General features: G+C 38.9%; 1 protein-coding gene across 3 annotated transcripts in view; it reads left to right on the top strand.

Moving 5' to 3' along the window:
* Positions 1 to 12,846, top strand: part of PKHD1 (PKHD1 ciliary IPT domain containing fibrocystin/polyductin) — a 1,008,258-nt gene that overhangs the window by 628,804 nt on the left and 366,608 nt on the right. For all 3 annotated transcript variants that reach the window (XM_073674041.1, XM_073674039.1, XM_073674040.1), the window contains 2 exons: positions 10,551 to 10,616; positions 10,855 to 10,983. In XM_073674041.1, coding sequence (XP_073530142.1) covers positions 10,551 to 10,616; positions 10,855 to 10,983 — 195 coding nt within the window. The remainder of the gene's footprint in view (positions 1 to 10,550; positions 10,617 to 10,854; positions 10,984 to 12,846) is intronic.

Raw genomic sequence — 12,846 nt, 5'->3', positions numbered from 1 at the left:
TTACTGTATTTACCCCATGTAATATAATAAAGTCACGAAGAAAAATAAAATCAACATGCTAAAATAGCCATTATTTGTTGCTCTCCCAAAAATGCTATAAAAAGTGATCAAAATGTTATTTTTTACCCCAAACTAATTACGATAAAATCTACAGCTCGCCAACCCAATAAACAGCAGAAAAATAAAAAAAAGTTACGGGTCTCGGAAAATGACGGCACAAAGCAAATTTTTTTTTTTTATTTTTTGTTCACAATTTTTTACGCTGCTAAAATCTGAAAAAATAAAGAACTTTTCTTTTGCTATCACCGATCTGGTTAATCATATTCCATGGTAATTTTTTTTTTTTTTTCCGCTCAATGAACGCTGTAAAAACAAACCATTGCGGAATAGCGTTTCTTACGCCATTAAACCTCTATTTAAATTTTTTTTTTTGTTACCATTTTTCAGAAAACTGAATGGTAAAATGAAAAAAACTACAACTCCCTTCCACAATAAAATAAAATCCCTTAGGCTATGTTCACATATCATGAATTTTTTTCTGCATTCATTTTCTGCAGCAAAACCTGATCTCTTGCCAGGAGGTTGTTCAGGATTTTTGTTGCTTTTTTTTTCGGTGCGTTTTTTAAGCATTTTTTTTTTACTGTCCTTTTGTCTCTTTTATGCATGTACATAAAGTATCGTCCAAGACCCAAAAAGAACAAGGTGAAATACATTTTATTTGATTTTACCCAGATCCAAATACTTACTGGTAGCTGCTTTCCCTACTGGTGATTTTTTTTGTTGCTATTTAAAGGGGTTGGGTATCCCTCTGCCCTGGTGCGGAATCTGGTGACCATGTGGGAGGTCGGTCCGTCCTGATAGGTGTCATCGTTCCTCCGGATTTCTTATTAATTGGGTGTAAGGTTAGCCGGCGCTGATTATTTAATTATGACATTCTCACCGGGCAGATCAGCATACGCTGCTTACCGAGCCAAATGTAATTATCCAAAAGATTGAAGTCTTCATTATTTCCACTAATTCATTGAACTCCTAGAATTAATGAACCTTTAGTCTCTTTCAATGTGCTTGATTACCATGGGAACCCCGGCAAAAAAAATATTTCACGTTTCTCCAAAAAAAGATTGATGAAGAATAAATGGCGCTTAAATTATGCAAACTATTGTATCAAGCAAAGTCCCCGGACTGCTGGGCGCGGGACAAGGTGATGGATCCAGCGGTGGAAAACTTCAGTCCACTGTTGTTATCGTGGAGCTTTATTAATGTACTGACTACTCCAAAATTTAAAGGGATTGTCCACATTTTGCGGACGTGTTTATACTTAAAGCAGCACTCATCCCATCAAAGTTTTTATCCTCTTAATATATTGCAATCATCCTATTATATAGCAATGTGTACTTACAATTGCTCATTTTGCCTTTCCTCCCAGATAATTTTTCTCTGTTCCATTAGATCTATGTCGTCACATGATTAAAAACTGACGAGTTGAATCCTTCTAAGTTCTATGTAGAAACAGGAACTCAATTTTCCCTATATGAGTCACCATTAGAACTACAATTCTACATCACTGAAAAGTCCCTGGTAGCCCAGCTCCACCTTCTCTTCAACTCTTGACCCAGCTGCACTGCTCATCCCCTCTGCTAGGAACTTTGCCATTATGTAGAATTGTAGTTCTAATGATGACTCATACAGGGAACAGAGACTTCCTGTTTCTACATAGAGTGGTCATTTTTTAATCACGTGATGTCATAGACCTAATGGAAAACAGAAGAATTAACTGGGTAGAAAGGCAAAATGAGCAATTTTAAGTCCACAGTGCTATATAATATGATGACTGCAATATATTAAGAGGATAAAAACTGTGATGGGAGTGCTGCCTTAAATGCATTTTTTTGTAATTGGGTTTCATTAAAAATGTTGCACCTTTTGGTTTTTACAAGCTCTTCCTTTCCCTGCATATTTTATATCATATATCAGCTGAGCCGCTCAGATTAAAACAGATAAGTGTTACAAACTCTTCAACTGGACTATCAGGACCAGCTCACTGATAGATTCTCAGTTAACTCTCTCTGCAGTCAGCAATAGCCAGTGCAACACATCCTATAGAAGGCAGATGGTGCAACATTTTTAATGAAACAGAATTAAAAAGATAATTTTCAAAAATTAGAGTTAAATAAAAAAAATATGTAATTAAGGGTGGACAACCCCTTTAAAGAGGAACTAAAAGGGATGTGCAGGTTTAGAAAAAAATAGCGCCACATGAGAAACAGCGCCACACCTGTCTACTGGTTGGATATGGTATTGCAGTTCAGCTTCTTCTAAGTCATCACGGCTTTGTTGCAATTCTTTGCACAGCCAGTAGACGAGTGTGGAGCTGTTACGGAAGAAAGAAGCCATTTTTTTTTTGTTCAAATTTGTACAATTTCTTTAGCCCCTTTCCAATTTAGGGTGAACTTTGTGCTCAGGTGAGGGTGTATGGAGCGGGCTCAGGATCTAAGCCTGCTCCACATATTTCAGGTATACGAAAATGTTGAAGTATTGCAGTATATAGTACACACAATCACAGGTTCATGGCTCCTATAGGGCGAGACTAAAAAAAAAAAGTAATAAAACAGTTTTTCAAAATATTGCAAAATTTTTAAAAAACAACACAACAGTTTACATTCTTTACCTTTTCCCAATGCAAACATAAATACAAATAAAAAAAACATATTTGGTATCACCACTTCCATAAAAGTCTTAACTATTAATGTGTAAAATTATTTCATCCGTAGGGTAAATTCCATACAGAAGAAACATGTCAAAAAATTTTTGCAAAAAAAAAAAAGAGTTATAAACAATGTATCTTCCCCAAAATTGTACCCAAAAAAAGTCATGTCAGACAATTTTACAAGTTTGCTAAAGCCATATTCGTCGTGACCAGGAGAATCAGGCAGTCAGGGTATTTTAGCCGCACAATGAATGCCAGGAAAATAAAACTACCAAAAAACAGTAACTGAATTGCTGGGGGGTGGGGATTTTTTACCAACAGTTCGCCAGACTTTTTTTTCTCCAGTTTTCCATACATTATATGGTGAAGTGATTAGTGTTATTCATAATCACAACTCATCTTGTAAAAAGAAAAAAAAAAACTTCATACGGCCATGTTGAAAGAAAAATAAAAAAGTTATAAGCTCATCAAGAGAATGCCAAGAGTGGGCAAAGCAGTCATCAAAGCAAAAGGTGGCTACTTTGAAGAACCTAGAATATAAGACATATTTTCAGTTGTTTCACACTTTTTTGTTAAGTATATAATTCCACATGTGTTAATTCATAGTTTTGATGCCTTCAGTGTGAATGTACAATTTTCATAGTCATGAAAATACAGAAAAATCTTTAAATGAGAAGGTGTGTCCAAACTTTTGGTCTGTACTGTAGTTACACACATTACACACATATAATTGCACATTACACACATATATTTACACACATTACACACATATAGTTACACACATTACACACGTATAGTTACACACACTCGCCTCTTCTGTAGGGCTGACACATCCCCAAAGTAGAGAAGAAGCCAAAGTGAACTCTTCTTCATTATGTAAATTGTCTCTTCAGAGAGGAAGAGAGCTAGAACTCTAGCGCCACCTATTGGAAGTAGGAATCCTAAAAATCAATATTCACCCTTTAACGAGCCTTGTCACATGACTTAGGATAAAAGCCTTCTTCGTTATTCTCTCTGGTCTGACAGACTATGATAAGGTTACACCATTTGGTAAGAACATCTTCCTTTTTCCCTTGGTGTAAATGCTGCTGTTTTTCTGATTCCCCCAATGTTTTTATTTTCTTCTTGCTCCTTTCCGTTCCTGAGATATGGCCTCCTCTTCCTTGTATGTAATTCTAGACTTCTTAGCCAAGGGTGTGTGGTCTGAACTCTTCTCTGTGGGTGTTTTCTTGAAAGTCACTCCCAGTTGGCTAAAAAAAGAGTAGATGCACATACAAGGAAGAGGAGGCCATATCTCAGGAACAGAGAGGAGCAGGAACGAAGCAAACACAACGCCGGATTCAGGAGAACAGCGGCGTTTACTCCAGGTGAAAAAAATGACATATTTATGCGAAGTGACAGGTCCTCTTTAAGGGAACACAGGCAGGAGAAGGGCGGGTACAGACCTCCAGATACCTTATCCTGAACCTCACTCTACCTTCATATCTAGGCCATCCACCTGCCAAACCTCCACCTGTCGTGTCCCTGCAATGAAGCATAACCTGTAACATTTTAGAAGAAGAAAAAAATGTAATATCTGATCTGTACTGTTAAACCTGAGATTCTGCTGATTGTAAAATTGTTATGAAATTAAACAGAACAGAATTTTGGACCTTTTTTAGATCATTACAACTTATGGTTCTGGCCGGTCCAGGCTCCTCTGCGCAGCGGATCTTTAATGATTTCAGCTACTCCTACAATAATCCTATTTGACATTCAAAGTGTTCTGAGATCTGCAAATTATTAGATGTTGAGTCATGTCTTTGATGCTGATCACAATTTCTGGAGACATCAGATTTTCAAAATCTATTAAGGAAAAGGTACGGGAGGGAATAGCCGGAGCAAATCATCTGCAGATGGCCTGGGCGCATGAAAAAGTGATTTCAAGAGCAGAATTATTACAGGGCTTTAGATGAACTGATAATTATTATTTTATGGTCCAATCAGCTAGGTTTTAGCACTACTTAAAGGGAATGTCCATCCTTATAGACCAGTTATATTTTTTAAACTAAATAGATTTGTAATCCTTACTGAATAATTTCTTAATATTTCTTTAAAGGGTGCGAGAGATCTGTTTTACTGATACAAAGTCCTTAAGCTATAAGTTTAAATTCTGTCATCACCACTAGAGGGAGCTGAGGAGCTTATTGCATACTGTGTATACATTGAACTTCATAGCTCACATTGAATATGCAGTATGCTCTTAAAGGCTTTTACGGCTTTATATTAATAAAGCCTAATCTCTATTAATGAAATGTTCTGTAACTTTTTTTATTCTTGGATTTCTGTTTTTCACCTTTTATGTGTTTGCTGTCAGTGAATGTGACCACTCTTGTTATCATTCAGAGGCAACAAGTCTGTACATATTTAAAATAGTAGATCCAGCACTTCAGATAAGATGCAAAAGTTTATTTTATTCCAATAATGTTCCAAAAATAAAAACATAGCAAATCCACATCATCAACTGGAGAAACATATCATCCGAGGAAAAAAGTCCCATGAGAATGAGTATTCAGAGACCTGGCGATGCGTTTCGAAGTGATACTTCTTATTCATAACCTTTGGGTATCACTTCGAAACGTGTCAACCAGGTCTCTGAATACTCATTCTCTTGAGACTTTTTTCCTCAGATCATATGTTTCTCCAGTTGATGATGTGGATTTACTATGTTTTTAGTTTTGGAAAATTATTGGAATACAAAAACTTTTGCATCTTATCTGAATTGCTTGATCTACTATTTTAAATACAGTGCTGGCCAAAAGTATTGGCACCCCTGCAATTCTGTCAGATAATACTCAGTTTCTTCCTGAAAATTATTGCAATCACAAATTCTTTGGTCTTATTCTCTTCATTTAATTTGCTTGCAAGGAAAAAACACAAAAGAGAATGAAGCAAAAATCAAATCATTGATCATTTCACACAAAACTCCAAAAAAGGACCGGACAAAAGTATTGGCACCCTCAGCCTAATACTTGGTTGCACAACCTTTAGCCAAAATAACTGCGAACAACCGCTTCCGGTAACCATCAATGAGTTTCATACAATGCTCTGCTGGAATTGTAGACCATTCTTCTTTGGCAAACTGCTACAGGTCCCTGACATTTGAAGGGTGCCTTCTCCAAACTGCCATTTTGAGATCTCTCCACAGGTGTTCTATGGGATTCAGGTCTGGACTCATTGCTGGCCACCTTAGAAGTCTCCAGTGCTTTCTCTCAAACCATTTTATAGTGCTTTTGGAAGTGTGTTTTGGGTCATTGTCCTGCTGGAAGACCCATGACCTCTGAGGGAGACCCAGCTTTCTCACACTGGGCCCTACATTATGCTGCAAAATTTGTTGGTAGTCTTCAGACTTCATAATGCCATGCACACGGTCAAGCAGTCCAGTGCCAGAGGCAGCAAAACAACCCCAAAACATCAGGGAACCTCCGCCATGTTTGACTGTAGGGACCGTGTTCTTTTCTTTGAATGACTTTTTTTTTTTCCTGTACACTCTATGTTGATGCTTTTTCCCAAAAAACTCTACTTTTGTCTCATCTGACCAGAGAACATTCTTCCAAAACGTTTTAGGCTTTCTCAGGTAAGTTTTGGCAAACTCCAGCCTGGCTTTTTTATGTCTCGGGGTAAGAAGTGGGGTCTTCCTGGGTATCCTACCATACAGTCCCTTTTCATTCAGACGCCGACGGATAGTACGGGTTGACACTGTTGTACCCTTGGACTGCAGGGCAGCTTGAACTTGTTTGGATGTTAGTCGAGGTTCTTTATCCACCATCCGCACAATCTTGCGTTGAAATCTCTCGTCAATTTTTCTTTTCCGTCCACATCTAGGGAGGTTAGCCACAGTGCCATGGGCTTAAATTTCTTGAAGACACTGCGCACGGAAGACACAGGAACATTCAGGTCTTTGGAGATGGACTTGTAGCCTTGAGATTGCTCATGCTTCCTCACAATTTGGTTTCTCAAGTCCTCAGACAGTTCTTTGGTCTTCTTTCTTTTCTCCATGCTCAATGTGGTACACACAAGGACACAGGACAGAGGTTGAGTCAACTTTAATCCATGTTAACTGGCTGCAAGTGTGATTTAGTTATTGCCAACACCAGTTAGGTGCCACAGGTAAGTTACAGGTGCTGTTAATTACACGAATTAGAGAATCATCACATGATTTTTCAAAGGGTGCTAATACTTTTGTCCACCCCCTTTTTTAGGTTTGGTGTGGAATTATATCCAATTTGGCTTTAGGACAATTCTTTTTGTGTTTTTTTCATTGAAGACAAATTAAATGAAGAGAATAATACCAAATAATTTGTGATTGCAATCATTTTCAGGAAGAAACTGAGTATTATCTGACAGAATTGCAGGGGTGCCAATACTTTTGGCCAGCACTGTATGTACAGACTTGTTGCCTCTGAATGATAACAAGAGTGGTCACATTCACTTACAGCAAGCACATAAAAGGTGAAAAACAGAAATCCAAGTACCAATTGGTACCTTCTGGGAGGGAAGCTGTAAATCACAGGAATACAGTCTGGTATCTTCTAGCAGGGCAATGCTTAAACACAGGAGTAACAGAGAAGTAAATGCAGACGGAAATATTCCAACAGGGAAATAGTTAATGGCAGCACTGTAACAGAGATGTAAATACCATTTTCCAGCAGGGCAATGGTTAATGGCAGCAATATACCAGAAGATGCATTTGATTCTGGTATATCGCTGCTATCAACCATTTCTCTGCTGGAAGATACCAGACTGAATTTAATTCTCTGTTACCTTTACATCTCTGTTAACATTCTCGGAGAGATGCAGGAACCACCTAACAAGACTGAAAACAGTTGCGAAGAGTTGTTGAGAGCTAGGTATGGACAACATCTAGTAAACTGGGCTGAGCTTGGAAATAATTCTGGTTGTTTCATGGAAGTTAGGAGTATAAGAAGAGATGATAGACACCTAGCTCAAGTTGGATCAAGTGAAGAAGCAGAAAACTCCCGACAAACTTGAGGCAACTGTGGACAATTCTAATTAATATCCAAGCACTTGACCTCTGCCAGAGCTGACTTTAAAGTCCTAGGGTGATGATGTTAGAGGTGTTGTGGTTATCTGAGAAACCCAACATGGATTACAACAAAGGGAAGCAGCTTTAGGAGAAGGGAGCCAGGCCCGGCACATGTGTCAGGATGGGTGAGTAACACAGCTGATGTGTTGAGCTCGCAGAACGTTGTCTACATTGAATACAATTATATCCACTTCTCAGTTGAGAGCAGGACTAAATATTTAGGGGTTTGCAGGCTGTGAATGTAAGCAAAGGTGTTCTTGCTGATGGCAAACAAATTTTGGAAATGATGAGGATTCAATAATGACCTGTCAAAAATATACGTTGCCCCAAATGGTTACCCACCTCCCTTTTTTGTCATTTTTAACTTTTGGCATAGGTTGTAAAACAAATTGTGTACTAAGTGATGTAACACATTGATACATTTGGTGCACATAATAATAACAAAGAAATTGCACAAATTGTGCAAAGTTTTGGGCACAAAAGCAATGATGAATGTCCATCCTCAAAGTCTACATTAATTCCCGAAATCTCTGTGCCGCATAGCGCAAAAAAGGATTGAAGGACAAACTTTACCAACATATTGTATAGTTTACTGTAGTCATAATGGTCTTCTGATACGTTGTTCATACGTCCGATGATCTCAGACCGCCACCAATTTGAAAACACTCTATGCAGAGTTCATGCTGCCTTTTGGCACTGCTCAGAGATTTCTGTCACTGGACATTTAACGCAACATTTTTTGCAAGGAGCTATTATTTATGTGTTTTAGAGCTTACCTATGCTATCAGAAAACTTATAACATAGTGAAATGTTAGAAGTCTCGATCGGTGGTGGTTCAGCTGGTGAAACCACTTCCCTTCTGTGATTGCTGAAGTAAAGGGCCAGAAGAGTTCAATAGCAATCTGTGCCCCTTTGGGTATGATTGGCTCTTCTTGTTGTCACAAGCAGAGCAATGTACATGACTCATATTCTTTTTATAGATCTTTTCAACACACTACCTACATCTCCAAGGAGAGCTCTTCTGCCCTCTTCACCTCTATGATCAGTGAGAACTTCAGCACCTGAACCACCAATGATCAAAACCTTAGTCTATAAAGTATCATGTCAGAAGTTTTGATCGGTGGTGGTCCGGCTGCCGAGACTGGTTGTTGAATTGAAGGGCCAAGAACAGTTCTTCTCAAAGTTGCAAACAGAATAGGGACCAAATCTATTGAAAACATATAGTCCATACATTGCTCTGCTTGTGATTCTGAGGAGATCTGAGCAAGGCCGATGAAAGCTGAAGGGTCAGATCACTTAGAAGTACTCTGCCCCTTCGCTTCAGCAACCAGTAAGAGTTTCAGCAGCTGGTCCACCATTGATCAAAATCTCAGGTGTGCTACTATGCAACTGGAATAAGCCTCTAAAGTGGTGGTCCAGCTGCCAATTGTCAGAAGTTTTGATCGTTGGTGATCCAGCTGCCAATTGTCAGAAGTTTTGATCAGTGGTGGTCCAGCTGCCAAGACTGGTTGCTGAGTTGAAGGGCCAAGAACAGTTCTTCTCAAAGTTGCAAACAGAATAGTGACCAAATCTATTGAAAACATATAGTCCATACATTGCTCTTCTTGTGATTCTGAGGAGATCTGAGCAAGGCCGATGATAGCTGAAGGGTCAGATCACTTAGAAGTCCTCTGCCCCTTCACTTCAGCAACCAGTAAGAGTTTCAGCAGCTGGACCACCATTGATCAAAACCTCAGGTGTGCTACTATGTAACTGGAATAAGCCTCTAAAGTGGTGGTCCAGCTGCCAATTGTCAGAAGTTTTGATCGGTGGTGGCCCAGCTGCCAGTTGTCAGAAGTTTTGATCGGTGGTGGTCCAGCTTCTAATTGTCAGAAAACTTGATTGGTGGCGGTCCAGCTGCCAATTGTCAGAAGTCTTGATCGGTGGTGGTGCAGCTGCCAATTTTCAGAAGTCTTGATTGGTGTCTGTCCAGCTGACAATTGTCAGAAGTCTTGATCAGTGGTGGTGCAGCTGCCAATTTTCAGAAGTCTTGATCGATGGCGGTCCAGTTGACAATTGTCAGAAGTCTTGATCGATGGCGGTCCAGCCACTGGTTGCTGAATTGATGGGCAGGAACAGCTCTTCTTGGAATTGCAAGCGGAATAGTGAACAGATCTGTAGAAAACATATGAATCCTTACACTGCTCTTCTCATGATTCTGAGAAAAAGGAGAACATTAATGGAAAGAAAATAAAAAGGGAAAATATCAGAAAGGAAATGAAAATGGAAGAGCAAGGGTAAAGAAAAAGCTACTGATGGAAGGAAATAATATTGAAGAGAAGAAAGAAGGTGCTGGGAAAGAGAAATTGGTATTAGAGAGAAGAGGGCTGACAACAGCAAGTGTAGTGTTATAACATAAATGAGGAACTATGGTCGCCCTAAAAATATGAGAAAATTAGAAAATCATCCAGTTGATCTTTTGCCTTACACAAAGTTGACCTCTGGTAGAGTTTGCGGATGATCTGCCCTCTGTGTGCAATAATAACACAGATTATAATGAAATGATATGTAGGTGTTCACATGTTCTGTATAGACAGAGTGTAGAGCCTGGAATCATCCCCTTTGGTGGTCCCAAAGAACCAACACTGAGGGGAACTAAAAGTTAGAAAGTTATCTTCCTCACCTAACAACTAACGCTGATGCCCAACCAATATGTATGAGAGCCGCACCAATATAAACATAAACATTAATAATGCTCTTATTTGTTACTGGTTGCAGTTAAGGGAGAAGGACAAGTAAGAGTGAAACTCGTAGCAGAAGAGACAAGCATCCAGCCAACACTTGGTGAGTACTGTAAAAAATATCAGTCTGCCTGCAGCCACCACTAGAGGGAGCCAAAGAGCACACTGTGTTATAAGTGATTCAGTCTATCCCCTATATACAGTTAGCTCCTAAGCTCCCTCTAGTGGCGGCTTCCAGCATAAAAAATGTTATCAGTAACTTTTTTGCAAGGAGATTTGTAGCTGTTCATCAGCTACCATAAAGATATAAAGTGGCATATTTATTGTTTCTTGTCCCACAGCACCAAGTCCTCCACCACATCCTATTCTCAGGTGGTCTTCTCCGGAGTCCTGGGCAGGAGTCAGCGAGGGCTGGGGAGGACATGGCTCCACTACGCCACAGGCAGGAGATGATGTTATCATTCTACCCAGTAAGTACACAACATGGAAAACAAGATCTCTGCAAGAGCCCATGCCCTGTGCAATCGCTCCGCTGCCGCCTGTATATTATGACTTGGAGTCTTCCGGCTGTGAATTTACAACCACCCAGTCTCTGATTCATCTGTAACGCGTTATCCCTCACACATGTACGACACTTGGAAATGAGCAATAAATTTGGGGGATATGAATCATATCTGTAAAGTAGTTGGCAAATCACCGCAAATCCCTCCCGGGTCTGGAGGAATTAAAGTAAAAAAATAAAATGTTTTATCTGATAAGCTCCTTCGGCTAATCCCAGAAAATGGGAAATACCATTGTTTCCAAGGGCAGGGCAGAGTAAAGATGTCAGACTGCCAATGTCTCAGTCTGTTGGATCTAAAGCCTGGACTCAAATACAAAGCTGAACTTTGGAACAGCTATACATTAGGCAATTGTATGGGTAGCAATATTCTAATATTTTCCTCTTTTGGAGTATTGTCTCGTCATTACTCAAGGGAATAAATCAGGCAAAATAGAAATTTCCAGCAGTTCTGGTGAGTAGCTCTGTCCTGCTACAACACATTAATGGTAAGTGCTTATTTTGATTCTACACTGTTACCATTATATTTACATATAGAGATAACAGTTCTTTTGAACAAGCACAAATCTCTGGAAAGTGAGAGTCATGATTAGGAGAACTGCTCTGGAAACCACCGATGCTGGATGCTGGAGGAAAAGTACTGATTAGAGTCCTCTTATGAACTGAGAGGGACAGAAGGGAGTTGAGCAGCTAACTGCTATATAGAAATCAATGGACTGGAGTGAGTTGACTGGATTGTTAGGAGTTAAATGCACTCCTGGAATGTAACTTCTGCTCACACTCAGCCAGGTTTTGGTGGCATGGCCAAGCTTCTAGGAAACAAGCTGTGCACCATGTAAGATAATAGCTCTCATTGTAGGAGAATAAAAAAAGATAAAAAAGCAAGACAATTGCAAAATTGCTTATTTGCATTCTGTCCATTGAATAACATGTGAATACCCCTTTTAAGGTCTGCTTGTGACCAGGGTTAGCCTTACATTGGATAGCACCCTGTACTTTATCTGTAGGTGCTTCTCCACCATACAATATACAAACACCAAACTGTACAAAGACTAATTATCTGTGCCATAGGGTGTGGTTCCTAAATTACACTATACTTCTATTATATCACTATACAGTGTTCAAATAATAGCATCTTACAGTGCTCAACTAATACTTCCAGATTGTGGTCAAATAATACTAAAATAGAGTAATGAAATAATAGCACCATACAGTGCTCAAATAATACTAAAATACAATTCTGAAATAATACGACTAAATAGTGCTCAAATAATCCTGACATACAATTCTCAAATAATATTAACATACAAAGCTGAAATAATGCTTACATATAGTGTACAGATAATTCTAACATACAATTATTACATAATATCACCTTATAGTTCTCAAATAATACTTAAATAGAGTATATAAATAATACCAAGAAACAGTGCTCAATAATGCTAACATGTAGGGTACAAATAATACCATCATGCAGTACTCAAATAATTCTAACATAATACACATACACAATATCACCTTATTGTACTCAGAAGTACTACCATACAGTGCTAAAATAATACCACTATGCAGTGTTCTAATATATTACCCCCATACAAAGCTTAAATAATAGCAGCTTACAGTGCCCAAATAATACTAAAATAGGAATATTGAAATAATACTAACATTCAGACCTTAAATAGTGCTAACATATAGTGTTGAGCGAGCATTTCCGGGTTACTCGGGCGGGAGCTCGGGTCTCCGCCCTGCATGTTTGGTGCTCTTTACAGAGCCA

This window comes from Phyllobates terribilis, unplaced genomic scaffold, assembly GCF_046119375.1.
Source record: "Phyllobates terribilis strain yellow unplaced genomic scaffold, ASM4611937v1 Scaffold_3__8_contigs__length_932513732, whole genome shotgun sequence".
Lineage (NCBI taxonomy): Eukaryota > Metazoa > Chordata > Amphibia > Anura > Dendrobatidae > Phyllobates > Phyllobates terribilis.
The sequence above is the reverse complement of the archived record's forward strand: the minus strand, read 5'-3'. Positions and strand labels throughout refer to the sequence as shown.